Source organism: Theropithecus gelada, chromosome 7b (assembly GCF_003255815.1).
Source record: "Theropithecus gelada isolate Dixy chromosome 7b, Tgel_1.0, whole genome shotgun sequence".
NCBI lineage: Eukaryota > Metazoa > Chordata > Mammalia > Primates > Cercopithecidae > Theropithecus > Theropithecus gelada.
In genome coordinates this window covers 46,622,773-46,639,110 of record NC_037675.1, presented here as the reverse complement: position 1 = coordinate 46,639,110, position 16,338 = coordinate 46,622,773, and the positions used below count along the sequence as shown (strand labels likewise).

Below are 16,338 nucleotides of genomic sequence, written 5' to 3'. Positions count from 1 at the left end.
TCACTCAACAATTACCCTGTACACCCATTTTAATGTCATCTTGCCAATTAGTTCCCTACCCTTTCTTGTTCATTTTCTATTCCATATTCTACTTAAATCCTTTTATTGGTATTCCCTATCATGGCCCTCGATACTTTTCTATAACCTTTGCCATGTTACTTTCCTGTCTACTCCAAATCTATTTCCTTTATCCCTGACTTTTCAAATTAAAAAGAGGCTGGGGCTGGGCACGGTGGCTCACACATATAATCCCAGCACTTTGGGAGACCGAGGCAGGCAGATCACAAGGTCGAGAGATCGAGACCATCCTGGCCAACATGGTGAAACCTCATCTCTACAAAAAATACAAAAAAAAAATTAGTTGAGCGTGGTGACACACGTCTGTAGTCCCAGCTACTCAGGAGGCTCAGGCAGGAGATTCACCTGAACCCAAGAAGCAGAGGTTGCAGTGAGCCGAGATTGCACCACTGCACTCCAGCCTGGGTGACAGAGCGAGACTCTGCCGCAAAAAAAAAAAAAAAAAAAAAGGCTGGGCATGGTGGCTCATGCCTGGAATCCCAGCACTTTGGAATGCCAAGGCTGGCAGATCACCTGAGGTCCAGAGTTCGAGACCAGTTTGACCAACATGGTGAAACTCCGTCTCTACTAAAAATACAAAAATTAGCTGGGCATGGTGGCACATACCTGTAATCCCAGCTACTCAGGAGGCTATGGCAAGAGAATTGCTTGAACCTGGGAGGTGGAGGTTGCAGTGAGCTGAGATCGTGCCAGTGCACTCCAGCCTGAGTGACAGAGCGAGACTCTGTCTCAAAAAAAAAAGGAAAAAAAAAATTGGGTAACCAAAAGATAAAATGACTTATCTAAGGCCACATGGTTCACCAATGACAAAATGGGGATGAAAAAGCTGCCCAATTCCCATACCAATGTTTTGCATAAACTACACTATTACCAAAAGTATAAATGTTCAATTCTTCTGCAGTGGCTTTCACAACTACATGATTTTACTTAGTCCTCATAATATCACAAGATGAATAGGACAAGTGTATTATTAGTTCCTCAGAGGGAGTGACTTGTCAGTGCAATGTCTCATAGAGAAACCATAGAAACGGTGTGTCTTCTGATTCCGTATCTCATGATCTTTTCACTGTTCTTGACGGCTCGCCATACAATTGAATAATTACTGCAGAAATAACCTACCTGAAGCTCCAATCCTGTACTTCCAAATGCATCCTAGGCACCCACTTCAGTGACCCACTGAGAACTCGATCTTAACGTGTTCAAAATTGAACTTTCCTTGTCCCTCTTATCTGTTGCTTCCATTATATTCATAATTGCAATAAACAGTACCACTATTTAACTGCTCAATAACCAAGAAGTTGGTCAACTCAGTAATTCTCAACTCCTCCCACCAACTCTTGCTAATCCTGACTCCTTAAACATCTTCCGAATACTACTACTCCTCCCCATTGCTGCCTTATTTAAGGCCCTCATTCTTCGTGGGTTCCTGAAACAGTCTTACATTTGGCAGACTTGCCTTCAATTTCCAACCCTTCAGTTCTCATAAGCTGTATTTAAATACAATAACTAATGAAAGCCATTATGGCTGCAGGAAAATAAGAATGACATTCACCAGTGAGGTGTTTATATTTTAAGAGTTCCCACATCCTAATAATAGAAGAATAAACTAAGTTAACAGTCAAGTTCCTTTACAGTCTTATAAACAAAGATATTTAAAAATACAAACCTGTTTTTTCTCTGTCCTTTTCCACAATCACACATATTCTTTCAAACATACTCTGCAGGTGCTGGATCTGCTCAATGAGCTTGTTCTTATTGATACTATTTAACATCTCAGACTGAGACCTCCTTTCCACCACCATGCGGTTACTCACGATGTAATCACAGCCATTAAGAGGACAAACTTCTACTTGCAACCCATGAATTGCTCTTAGGGAAGAAATTACTTCTAATCCAGAAGTTATTTCATGACCGCCTACAAGAATACAGGTTTCTTTTCCTTCCTGTGGAAGTCTAAGAGAACTATGTGTCCCAGCTAAATGTGGTCTTGAATTGGAAGAGGATGCCCCTGAAGCGCAAGAATCCTCCAAAGCACTACCATCCTGAAAAAGTGGAAAACACTGGTCACAATCAGGTGAAATACATAAATGTGCCATAAGTGTCTCACGTCCAAAGTTGATTCTCCGTACTGAGAACGTCCAGTTTTCTTCCTTCAATTTGACCAAAGTGACAATACATGAAAGAACACGTAAGTCACTATTCTTACACCTCAAAAAACTATAAAGCTATAATTAACAACAAAAGCTAAGAACAGTAGGATGTAAAGAAATAGGAGAAAGTCTAAAAATGAACAGGAAAGGAAATAAGTGTTAAAAAAGAAAATTATAATTTTTAGCCTAGAGAAAAAAAACAAATGAATGGAAGATGAAATAATCTTAGAGCAGATTAGAGTTCATTGTGAAGAATAAGGAAACCAGACAAGACATTTTTGAAAAATAATAGGAAGATTAGATAACCAGAAAGTATCTCCAGTTGAAAACAACTAAACCTGTTTAGTTTTAAAAAACATGTTTGTAAAAAATACTTAGAAACACATAAATGGTCTGACGAGAAAGGAAGAAATACACCGAGGTCAAAAACAACATGGAAGTGAGAATTTTGGAAGTTACTTAAGCCAGAACATACCCAGCTTTCCTTTCCAAAGTAATCTGCCAAATCCTGTGAACCATGAGCTCCTCTTTTTGCAGAGGCACAGGGCACGGGAAACAGTGCCAGATGTCCGAACCTCTGTCCCCAAAAACGGTTAAACATTTTTATAAGCGCAAATAAAAAATAAATCTACTCCATAAAAGCAGAAAGGAAAAAGTAGCTGTCAATCTTGATATCTGGTAGAGAGGGAAAAAATCTCAGAATTGGTATCGACATACCGGCCCTACAGCCCTCATGTAGGCTTGTAGCCAGAATACACAATATCTGTGTGATCCACAAAAAGCAAGTAATAAAATGTGCTCTCAAAAAAGAAATGCAAATGGCTCTTACAAGCTATATGAATGTATGAAACTGAAAGAAAAAAGATGCTTTCAACTTTGCTATGCAAAGAAAAACACAAATTTGAAACTATATGACACGCCATCTCTCACTAGGTTGACAATATTCTCTGTTAATAAAGTTCTGGAGAAATCAGAAACTCTTTTACAATGCTGGTAGTAATAATATGGTACAGGGCCAGGTGCAGTGGCTCACGCCTGTAATCCCAGCACTTTGGGTGGCTGAGGCGAGTAGGTCATTTGAGGCGGGGAGTTCGAGACCAGCCTGGCCAACATGGTGAAACCCTGTCTCGACTAAAAATACAAAAATTATCTGGGCGTGGGAGGCGGAGTCTGCAGTGAGCAGAGCCACTGCACTCCAGCCTGGGCGACAGAGCGAGACTCTGCCTCAAAAAAAAAAAAAAAAAAAAAAAAGTACAAACCCTATAGAGAAGTTAGCAATATCTGGCAACATTACATATGCATTTACTTTTTACAGCAATTCCAAGAAATTAATCCCAAAGTTACACCGGCAACATTTAAGAGAATACAAACATGGCTATTTATTATAAGAACAAAAGATTAGAAACAACCCACATATGCATCAATATAGAAATGTTGAATAAATAATTACATAATCATACAATGGTATATGTAGCTACACAAAGTAATGAGGAATATATATCTGTATATTACTATTGAGTGAACCTGAGGATAGTTTTAAGTAAAAAAATCAAGATGGGATAAAGTACGTACTATATTTTACTAACCTATCTAAGGAAGATTAAAAATATAAAAGCATCTAATTATATATTTCAAACAATGTATAAACGAGCTGAAGTATATAGATATTTTTAATTATTACCTTTGTACAAGGAAGGAAACAGTGAAGGACACAAAAATAAAACTGGAATTTTTTTTTTTTGAGATGGAGTTTTGCTCCAGTCGTCCAGGCTGGAGTTGTATGGTGCAGTCTCAGCTCACTGCAACCTCTGCCTACTGGGTTTAAGTCATTCTCCTGCCTCAGCCTCCCAAGTAGCTGGGATTACAGGTGCCTGCTACAACACCCGGCTAATTTCTATATTTTTAGTAGAGACAGGGTTTCAAACCATGTTGGCCCGGCTGGTCTTGAGCTCCTGACCTCAGATGATCCACCCACTTCGGCCTCCCAAAGTGCTGGGATTACAGGCGTGAGCCACCGTGCGTGGCCTGGAATTTGTTGAATATAAATTATTTTGTAGATTTCAATTTGGGACCATGAACAAAATAAATAAAAAGACATCCCATTTTCATGCACTGAAAAATTTAACATTATTAAGACGACAATACTACCCAAAACGATCTATGTATTCAATACAATCTCTTTCAAAATTCCAAAAGGATATATTGCAGAAATGGGAAAACCCATACTAAATTTCATGTATTTCAAGGGACTCTGAATATCTAAAACAATCTTAAAAAAAAAAAAAAAAAGTTAGAAAACTCAGACTTACCAACTTCAAAACTTACTATAAAGCTACAGGAATCATGACAGTGTGGTACTGGCATAGAAAAAGACATATGCCAAAGAAATGAGAGTCTAGAAATAAACCCTCACATATATGGTCAACTGATTTTAAGCAAGATAGCCATGCATCACCACCAACAAAAGCTGGACTTTTACATCATTAACAAAAGTTAACTCAAAATGAATCAAAGGTATACACTGAAGAATTAAAACTACAAAACTCTTACAAGGAAACATAAAGGAAAATCTTCATAACTTTGGATTTGCGAAGATGTTCTCTTCCCATACTTGTCAGCAGATTGCTCTAGTTACTTGGTGTTTGCTAGACTGGTGGGAGGGAGCACTAGGAGTGTGGAATTGGTGTTTTCTATTGTCCTGGTTCAGCCATAGTCTTGGGCAGGACTTGTTTCCGTAGGTCTCGAAGGTAGGAATTTCTCAGTGATCTTACTCTCCCTCCCAGTTATTAGAGACCTCTAATTGTGTAGGCTTAAGATGTTTTCCTGCCCTTCTTCCAGTTATAGAGGATATTTTTCTTGTTTCCTTCCTGATCTGCAGTCTTCACCTAAGCTCTGAGGGCGATAATAGTTTGCTGCTCTTCCCCCAGTAGCTTAAAGCTTTTTGTTCCATAGGGGAAAGTTGGAAAGGAACAAGGTGAGGCATGGTTCCTTTTCCACAGCAATTGCTTATCTCTTCCCCAAGGACTGTACTAAGAAAAAGGGTTTTTCTTATTCTCAGTCTTTTTTGTGAATCCCTGATGAGTGTGTGAAGAGCCCATGAGTGGCTGTAAATTCCCCGTGTGTCTACAACTCCCAGGGGTTCTAAGCTTTCATGCTAGTCCATTGCCTTTTGTAATTCACTAACGTTTTAGCTGAAACTTTTTTTTAATTTTTTTTTTAGAGAGTCTCACTTTGTTGCCCAAGCTGGAGTGCAGTGGCACTTTCACAGCTCACTGCAGCCTCAACCTCCCAGGGTCAGGTGATCCTTCCACCTTAGCATGCTGAGTAGATAGGACTACAGGTATGCACCAGCATGCCAGGCTAATTTTTTTGTTATTTTTGTTTCGTTTTTCTTTTTTTTGAGATGGAGTCTCGCTATGTTACACAGGCTGGAGTGCAGCACCTCTCCCTCCCAGCTTCAAGCAATTCTCCTGGCGCAGCCTCCTGAATAGCTGGGGCTACAGGCATCTGCCACCATGTCTGGCTAATTTTTTGTATTTTTAGTAGTGACAGAGTTTCACCGTGTTGGCCAGGCTGGTCTCAAACTCCTGACTTCAAATGATCCCCCTGCCTCGGCCTCTCAAAGTGTGGGATTATAGGCGTAAGCCACTGCCCCCGGTCAGCTGAATTATTTTTACGACATTTTATGGTGTCCAGTGATTGCCATGAATCAGCAAGCTTTTCATTGGAGGGGCCTGTTTTTCCTTAAATATCAGCCTAATTGTTTGCCCTACAACCTTAGCTCTGTAATGGTTTCAAGAAAACATGATTTTGCTGATGACTGGCTCTTTGTTATAGTAAGGATAGGAGCAATACTCCCTCTACCTTTCTACATTGTAACTTAAGGTAGACTTTCTATATTTTAACATAATAAACTAAGATCAACATCCTAATTATTCAAAAATTATCGCTAAAATATATTTAATATTTAATTTTAAAAAAGAATAATAAATGTAATGAAGGAGGAAATGGCCACTAAAGAACTAGAAGAAAATAGTGAAAGTACTTAGTTATCTTAGAGTATGGCTTCCTAAACATGACAACAAGGTCAGGAAGTACAAAGAAAAAAAATCTAGGCTGCACAAAGAAGTTATATTTCACATAGCAAGAAACACTAAACACAAAACAAAAAAGCAAATAAAAGACAAGGAATACTGTTTGTAATATTTATGACAATGCAAATATTAGTATTTTTAATCTGTGAAGATTTTTGTCAGGGTAGTCTATTTTATGCCTTTTCAAATTTACCTCAAAAATTCTTTCCCCTCCTAATTTCAAGTAATAAGAATTATACTATATGTAATTTTATTCACTAATAGTAGAAAACTTAAAACATCTTTCCATTAAGATCTACTGATCCTTTTTCATAGTGCTCTTCAAAGTATCACTAGCCTGTATCTATTTTCTAGTTAGGACATACCAAAGTAGAAATACTGCTTAAAGTGTTAGTGATTACCAGTGCTTATTTCTCTTTTCAAAGTAAAGAGCACTGGAGTGTGGTGTGGGGGTGAATAGGCATCTATGGTAATTTGAAGCCCAGAAGGGCAGTGTGGAGGCGCCCAGCCTCTGTAGCCTCATCTCCACTGCCCAGATAGAGTTACCCAGGGTCAGGAGGGACTCTGTCTTGTCGAGAAAAGCCTAGGATACTGAGACAGTCGCAAATGTCACTAGTGTGAATTACAGCTGAAGAAACTACACAGAAACTACACTACTGTATCCACCTAGAACCAAGGCCAACACACCTCACCAAACTGACACCCTAAGACTCATTTATACAAATAAGTCTTTCCCTGGGAAATTACTCCATAAAACTTCATGAGGTGAATGTCCCACTAAATGTGTAGAAATCAACATAAGGACACGTCATATATGAAAAAGCAAGGACATGATACTTCCAAAGGAACACAGTAATTCTCAAATAACAGACCCCAATTACAATGAATTATACAAAAATAGTAATCTTGCCAGGCATGGTGTAGCATGTCTATAGTACCAGCTACTAAGAAGGCTGAGGTAGGAGGATCACGTGAGTCCAGGAGTTCAAGTCAGCAGTGAGCTATGATCGCACCTGTGGATAGCCACTGTACTCCAGCCTAGGCAACACAATGAGAACTCATCTTGGGATTTTAATCTCTATACTATCGATGAGGATATTGAAACTCAAAGAAATTAAGTACTTTCTTGTTCTCCAGTCTATTATAAAGACTTAATGTAGTCAATCTTTTCCTAACAATGCCTTCAAGAAATAACTATGCCTCTCCCACAAAAAAAAAAAACTGGGGACAATTTGCAACTGGAAACACAAATATGAGGACCATTGTGTGGACACTGTCAAGCATGTGGCTAAGGCAGAGTGTGATGAAACTTCTTGGGGATAAAGAGAAGTAGAAGCAGAGAGTAGAATAGTAGTTAGTACAGGGGTTAAGGTTGGGGTGGAGGGTGTTGGTCAAATGATACAAAATTTCAGATAGGAAGACTATAGTCAATTACAAGGTATTTTATCTTGAAAATCACTGAAAGAGTAAATTTTAAGTGTTCTCAACCAAAAAATGATAAGTATTTGAGGTAATACATATGTTAATTAGCTTGATCTAGCCATTCCACAATGTATATTTCAAAACATGTCCTACTTGATAAATATATACAATTATTTGTCAATTATAAAAATTATTAATTTTTAATAAGTATTTTCAGTCTCACTCCTAGTTAGGCAAACAAATGAATCAATATATACGGCTCCTATTATTTATTTAACCCCTATTTAGCAAAATTACTGTAACTATAAACTCTTAAAAACAAGAAACAGTTTTACAGTGATTCTTCTAGAAACAGCACAACAGGGAGAAGGTAAAACTGGACTACTTAGCAGTCATTCTGGAAGGAAGTGGAAGAAAACTTTAAGGAAGGAAACCAGTTGGTACTCCCAAATTCCTTTACCCAATAAAAAGAGACTTACATACCCAAAGCCTTCTGAGAAGAAGAGAAGTTAATCTGGGAACTAGTTCTAGGTCTTTTTTGTGTGTGTTTTGAGATGGAGTCTTGCTCTGCACCCAAGCTGGAGTGAAATGGCACGATCTCGGCTGACTGCAACCTCTCCTTCCCAAGTTTCAGCGATTCTCCTACCTTAACCTCCCAAGTAGGTGGGACTACAGGGATGCACGACCATGCCCAGCTAATTTTTGTGTTTTTAGTAGAGATGTCATTTCACCATGTTGGCCAGGCTAGTCTTGAACTCCTGACTTCAAGTGATCCACCTGCCTCGGCCTCCCAGAGTGCTGGGATTACAGGCATGAGACACTGCACCTGGCCAAGGAACTAGCTCTGAACACGTAATTTCAATTAACTTTGCCTTGCAGAAAGCCCTATTTTCCTACATCCTTTTAATAAAATTATCCAGTTTCCTTACACAGTGTTAACAAAACATTAACATATTTAAAAAATTAAAACCTGAGCATCCTGTGAATTGCCCATATAATTTCGTGTATTGTTTTCTTGTTTGAAGACATTTTCTTCAAAATTTTTTTGTTAATTTTTCTTTGACCTAGTTATTTAATACAAAACACATACATAAGAAAGAAAAAGAAAAACTTCTGGTAACCATCTAAAGACATTTTTCCTTTCTTTGATCCATACCTTCTGTGGAACTGGAAATTTTCTACAGTCTTTCTGTGAATCAACAGTAGTGAAGGGTGGTGTCGTAGACTGGACTTTATTATGATTTTGAGGTTTGAAGTCTGAGACTTCAGAAATTGTATCCTTTAAATTAAGTGATGTCGGTTTGCTCTGCTTTGGTGATTGATTAACTACTGGATTAGAATGCATCTTGGACTGCAGAGAAGCTCCAGAAGGCACTGAATTTAAACAACAGTCCTGTTGTTTGTTCTTCTTAACAGTGCTTGGGTTAACTGCAATATTAGATTCTCTTTTATCATTTACATTGTTCTCTTCCTCACTTGAATCATCTGGTAAAATAATTCTGGATAATTTCTTTTTTGAATGTGCACAGTTTTGTTCCCTCATTTGTTTTAGCATTACTGCACGTCGGGTTTTATACTTTTTACTGCTACTTGCAAAGCAATCATCAGTTATTAAGTTAAAATCAACACAAACTTCTTCTTCACTTGATTGGCCTTTGCAAGACTCCTCCTCATCAACACAAAAACTATCCTCTAAATAGGTTTCATCTTGTTCAGGAATCTACAATAAAAACATAAGAATATTTTACATTTATTTCAGACAATTAACAGGTATTTAAAACATACTTCGAAGCACATGAAATCTGCATTAATATTTGTTTAATTTACTTTATTAATTCAGCCACTTACTCAACTAACATATACCAAGTACATTCTTTGTGGAGGAAAATGAGTTTGAGAATAAAGGAAAAGAATGATTTACCATCTAGAAATTTAAGGTTTAGTAACAGCAGGTAGAAAGTAAACAATAATAATAGATGATAAATGCTATATAATAAGCACAATGGAAGTACAGAGAGTACACATTACCAAGCTGAACATGGCAATTTATAAACAAACATGACTAATATGAAAATTTTATACTTGGCCGGGCGCAGTGGCTCAAGCCTGTAATCCCAGCACTTTGGGAGGCCGAGACGGGCGGATCACGAGGTCAGGAGATCGAGACCATCCTGGCTAACACAGTGAAACCCCGTCTCTACTAAAAAATACAAAAAACTAGCCGGGCGCGGTGGCGGGCGCCTGTAGTCCCAGCTACTTGGGAGGCTGAGGCAGGAGAATGGCGTGAACCCGGGAGGCGGAGCTTGCAGTGAGTTGAGATCCAGCCACTGCACTCCAGCCTGGGCGACAGAGCTAGACTCTGTCAAAAAAAAAAAAAAAAAAAAAGAAAATGTTATCCATAAATGACATAACCTATAATTTTCAGAATATAACATTTTTGTGAAAAAAATAAATTTTATCAACCAAGGACAAAAAAGGGATTTTTTTTTTATTTTTTGAAATGGGGTTTCGCTCTTGTCGTGCAGGCTGGAGTGCAATGGTGCAATCTTGGCTCATTGCAACCTCTGCCTCCCGGGTTCAAGCTATTCTCCTGCCTTAGCCTCCCAAGTAGCTGGGATTACAGGCATGTGCCACCATCCTGGCTAATTTTTGTCTTATTAGTAGAGATGGGATTTCACCATGTTGGCCAGGCTGGTCTTGAACTCCTGACCTCAGGTGATCTACCAGCACTGGCCTCCCAAAGTGCTGGGATTACAGGCGTGAGCCACCATACCTGGCCAAAAAGGGATCTTGAGAATTCATTTAGTCGAGCTTCCTGACTTTGGGCAGAAATTATCTCAAATAGCTCTGAGAGCCCAGTTTTAGAAACAAAATGGAGGCTTCATTAACAGGAACATATTTCAACCTCACCATCCAGAAATTCTCCATTATATTTCTATAGTTCATACCTGTGAGAAAATGTTTATGTTTTTATGTGTCTTATGAATCATTTTGTACTTATTGTTCATCATCGGACTACGCAAAGATTTCATGTAAACAGCTCTCATTTCAGCATCTGTGTAAAGATAAGAATTTAAGACAAAGTAGCAAAATTATTTAAATGAATAATTGCAGTATTTATGTCAATTATTTATTTCAATGATTGAAGTATTTAACTTCAATCTATTTCAAATTTACTTGATTCAAACCTTGTGCAAATATTTTACACAAAGACAATAAATATTAAAAGATGTCTATAAACAATTATTGAAAAATATTAAGTTAGGAGTTTAGCCTTTGAAATCAGATCATCTAGTTGAGTGATCATGGACAACTTAAGTTCCCTGCTTTAGCTATCTCTCTGAAAATGAGGATTGAAACAGACTTTTCTTTCAAAACAAAGGTATACAAAGACCTTAAAAATGTACCAGATTTACAGAAGTTTCACAAAAACATAAGAAATCTAGCCAGAAAAGCAAATATGCACTAAAAACATTAAAACCCACAGCCAATAAAAAGTATGTTTCATAATTTTCAGTTAAGGAAAACCTGGGAAACACCTTGGTTTTTTTTTATGCCTAGCCATTTTTAAAAGTTATAATGAAAGGTACTTGAGACATGATACATAAAAACAAAAGATAATGTGAATTTTGAGGTACTTAAAAAAAAAAGCTTTGAAACTGTACATAGTTCAAACATACTGTGTCTGCAATGGAATTTCAAATCTCTATAATCGCTATCTAAACTGCTTCATCTGCAGCCTTCCCCATAATATAACAGCAACTATATCCTTGTTGCTCAAGCTTACTGACTCGTCCTTTTTTTCTGATCCATCAGAAAATCCTGTCAGCTTTATGTATCCAGAATTCACTCTTTCTCACTCTCCTCAGTGCTACTATCTTGGTAGAAGCCACTACCATTCCTTGGTTGGAGGACCTCAACAGTCTCCTAACTGGTCTCAGTCTACCTCTGTTCCCCTACAGGTCATTCTCAACATAGAAGCTACAGAGATTCTACTAAATTATGTCAGATTATGATCTGGCTGCTATTTATCTGATCTTCCTACTACCTTCCGTTTTCCCTCATTCCAGTCACAACACTGTTCCTTCAACAGGCCAGACACACTACTGACTCAGGACCTTTGCACTGGCTGTTGTCTTTGTATCAACATTCTTCCACTGGATTATATTGTAAACCTGCAAAAGTCACTTCTGTTAATGAACATCGAGGGCATAAAACCTTATCCTGCAAATTATATCAGCATTAAGGACAGTACTGAGAACACTGTCTTTAGACACTTTTTTCTTAAAAGTCACAAACTTTGAGAAACTTTGTCACTTTAAATAATATCAGAGACTGCAAAAGCAGAATAAATGATGAGATCTGTGAAAGATTAGAATACTGAAGAGATATAATCAGAATATTTCTCACTTCTGTTACAGTCAATCTGAACCATCTCCTCTAAATGTATTGTATGTAAGATCTGTTCAAGCATTGGATGAACACACTGTTTTCCGAAAGTAAACTGCTTTACTTGGCAAATTTAATAAATTTAGCTTTGTCGGGCGCGGTGGCTCAAGCCTGTAATCCCAGCACTTTGGGTGGCCGAGACGGGCGGATCACGAGGTCAGGAGATCGAGACCATCCTGGCTAACACGGTGAAACCCCGTCTCTACTAAAAAAATAAATAAATTTAGCTTTGTATTTCAGTTGGTCTTAACAATCTACATCACTAAATCTCTCTTCTTCTAGTCTCTGATGATGTCGCCTTCTCAGTGAAGCCTATTCCTAATTGCTTTATTTAAAATCACAGCTAGGCTGAGTGCAGTGGCTCACAGCTATTGACCCAGTACTTTGGGAGGCCAAGGTTAGAGGACTGCTTGAGGTCTGAAGTTGGAGACCAACTTGAGCAACATAGTGAGATTACATCTCTACAAAAGGCCAAAAAAATTAACTGGTCATGGTGGTACATGCCTGTAGTCCTACAGGAGGCTAAAGCAGGAGAATCTCCTGAGTCTAGGAGTTCAAGGCTGCAGTGAAATATGACTGCGCCACTGCACCCTACTCTGGGCAACTCTGTCTCTAAAAAAATAAAATTAAAAAATAATAAAATGGCAACTCATCTGTTATTTATACCCCCAACCTCAATCACTCCAAATTTTTCTCATCTTGTCCAACTTTTTTATTTTTCTGTAATTTTTTTATCTTACAATAAACTAAATAATTTAGTTAGCATATATACTGTCTCTTTCCATTTGAATGTAGGCTTCATAAGAAGAAATTTTTTGTCTATTTTGTTCATTCATATACAGTTCCTAAATGCCTTACGTAGTACTAGGCATGTAGCAGGTACTAAACACGTGTGAAATGAACATTTCACACTTCAGCAACCCAGGTCAATCTGAAAAGAAATATTCAAATTAGCAGAAGCCTATAAACAACCAGTTTAAAATAAAGCAAGTATTAGAGAATTTGAATGAAAATGACCAAATAAATATTTTGCACATACCACATTTAATTACTTTTAAGGTCTAGTTTCATTAAAAACTGATTAAAATATTTAAATATAAGCACATACAAACATTGAAAAAAATCTGAAGGATCATTATAACATTTACCATTTATAGCCTGTGAAAGTTGAGTTTCATCATTTAAAAAGTCAAGTAATGAGGAATCTTCTTCATTTTCTGACTCATCATTTTCATCTGATGAAACATATTCTGCATCTTCTTCAGAAAGTTCTGCTTCATCATCTAAAAACTTCCTAGCTACATGCTAAGACAAATTAGAAAACATGAAGATATCATTGAGAAAATAATTTTCTTTCATGATTGGAAATGATTCTGGAAAACTGATTTCTTATCAATGCTTTCAAGATTAATAAAATAATAAAAACAGAAAATTTCTAGGCCCAGTGTGGTGGCGCACGCCTGTAATCCCAGCACTATGGGAGGCCAAAGCAGGTGGATCACCTGAGGTCAGGAGTTCGAGGCCAGCCTGGCCAACATGGTGAAATCCCATCTCTACTAATAAGACAAAAATTAGCCAGGATGGTGGCACATGCCTGTAATCCCAGCTACTCAGGAGGCTGAGGCAGGAGAATCACTTGAACCTGGGAGGCGGAGGTTGCAGTGAGCTGAGATGGCACCACTGCACTCCAGCCTGTGGCAATAAGAAAGAAGCTCTGTCTAAAAAAGAAAATTCCAAGAAGAAATGATAAAGTTACAAATCTATTTAAAAATTCTGATAATTCTGTCATAAGTAAAATAAAGTAAAAGTTGGCATATTTGCTTGATCTTTTTTTTTTTTTTGAGACAGTCTCACTTTGTTGCCCAGGCTGGAGTGTAGTGGCACAATCTTGGCTCACTGCAACCTCCGCCTCTCGGTTCAAGAGATTCTCCTGCCTTAGACCCCTGAGTAGCTCGGATGACAGACACATGCCATCATGCCCAGCTAATTTTTGTATTTTTAGTAGAGACAGGGTTTCACCAGGTTGGCCAGGTTGGTCTCAGACTCCTGACCTCAGGTGATCCACCTGCCTCAGCCTCCCAAAGTGGTGTGAAAGCCACCCTGCCCAGCCTGCTTGATATTTCTTAATAAGCATAAAATTTCTTAAGTCTTCCAGCTCTTTCAAGAAAATTACTGCACCACGAAAGAATTTAATCAGGAAGGAAAGGTACTGAGAACATTTTCCAAGTATTTGAAAATTGGATAGAAATAAGAAAAACAATATACTGATAACAAAAGCAAGTATCTTAAAACTCAAATTTCTAATTCTATATTTTCTTCAATTTGAAACATAAATTCTCAATACACTTGAGTTTTTTGGTATTCATTCAAAGTAACACAACACTGAAAGATAAAGCATCAAGACACAAAGAAAAACAAAAAAAAACTACACGTTGAATTTAATTCCAGTAAAAAAAAACTAAATGGGTGTCAAAATACTTAAATTTTTTTTCTATAAAAAGAACGTATAGAGAAATCTACATTGATGTAAAACCAATTATCTTTACTGATAAAATACATACATATTTAAAGAAACTAAAAAAAAGATTACCTTTAAGTGACTCTGTCTCTTTCGGACTCTGATGCCTCTTCTGGCATTCCTGTTACAAACCCTGAAGTCTTCTAATTGTGAACATGGTTTGGAAAAATTCTCACTCTCATCACTAGATGACAGTTCTGACTATAATAATTCAACAAAATTCTTGCATAAGAAAAAAATAATTTCTTCCTAGACAAGTAAAATCGCTCTCACAACTCAGAGCCATGTTATAAATACAAAATAATTATGTTATAAATACTTAAGAATGTAAAAGTAAATAATTTAGGTAATATGAAATACTAAATTAGGTTATAAGTAATACTAGTATAGGTATTCATCCAATATAGTATTACATCAAACAGATTTGATGAAAACATACTTTTAATTTTAATTTTTATTTTTTCTGCAAACACTATGGTGACTTAGAAAACGGATACTTTTAGTTTAACAGTATTTCCTTCAGAAGATGTTCAAGCGCTTCACAAAGAACAAGCCTATACATTTGGCCATCAAAATCAGTCCAAATATAGGAATCCTTTGAAACCAAGAAACCAATAAAACAATAACAAGTTTTGACTATGAGGCCTATCACCATATCTCTTATAGGATAATGTAAAACCAGTCAAAAGAATCAAAATCAAATTTATCAAAATCAATTCAATTAACAGGAATAAATTTAGTTTAAAACAAACTGATCATCAGCATTATCAATATTTTAAATCATTTCTGATAAGTCAATCAGATCTTCTAGTTAAGGTAGCAAGTTGTTTTTCTAGTGAAGTCTTATATGAGTACACAAAGTTAATACAGACTGGCTGTATTTTTAATTACATATGGTCCCCAACTCACAATGGTTCAAGTTATGATTTTTCGACCTCTCCATAGTGCAAAAGTGATATGCATGCAGTAGAAACCAAATTTCAAGTGCCTATACAAACATTCTGTTCTTCACTTTCAGTACAGTATTAATAAATTACATGAGATACTCAACATTTTATTATAAAATATGCTTTGTGTTAGATGATTTTGACCAAACATAAGTGTTCTGAACACGTTTAAGGTAGGCTAGGCTAAGCTATGATATTCAGTAGATTAGGTGTATTAAATGCATTTTCAACATACAATGTTTTCAATTTATGATGTGTGTATCAGGATCCAATTCTATTGTAAGTTGAGGAGCACCTGTAATTTTACACAAATTATCCTAGACCGTATTTGAGATTTAAAACATGAGTTGCTAATCTCAAAATTTAGCTATCAGCTATAACTGGTGAGTATCATTAACCTTAAGACCTGCCCATATACTCAAACTTCAGATTCACAGTCACCAATGCCTGCTAGACACTGTGACTTTACCATCCCACAGGAACTTCAAATTCAAACCTGTTCAACACTTAACTTACCATCTCTTTCTTGTTTAGCCTAAATCTGTGACACACTTGCCAAAAAGCCAAAAACCAGAGTCATGCTGGACTCCTTCCTTTCCTTCTTTCAAACTCATTCAGTAATCAAATGAAAGAATAAGCACTTCTAACACTTGACCTTGATTTTTCTCCGATTTTACTTC

The 16,338-nt window shown here is 37.1% G+C and overlaps 1 protein-coding gene across 2 annotated transcripts in view; it reads right to left on the bottom strand.

Moving 5' to 3' along the window:
• Positions 1–16,338, bottom strand: part of FANCM (FA complementation group M) — a 72,361-nt gene that overhangs the window by 2,610 nt on the left and 53,413 nt on the right. For both annotated transcript variants that reach the window (XM_025392504.1, XM_025392505.1), the window contains 5 exons: positions 14,784–14,912; positions 13,342–13,498; positions 10,693–10,799; positions 8,901–9,464; positions 1,745–2,120 (listed from right to left, as the gene is read on the bottom strand). In XM_025392504.1, coding sequence (XP_025248289.1) covers positions 1,745–2,120; positions 8,901–9,464; positions 10,693–10,799; positions 13,342–13,498; positions 14,784–14,912 — 1,333 coding nt within the window. The remainder of the gene's footprint in view (positions 1–1,744; positions 2,121–8,900; positions 9,465–10,692; positions 10,800–13,341; positions 13,499–14,783; positions 14,913–16,338) is intronic.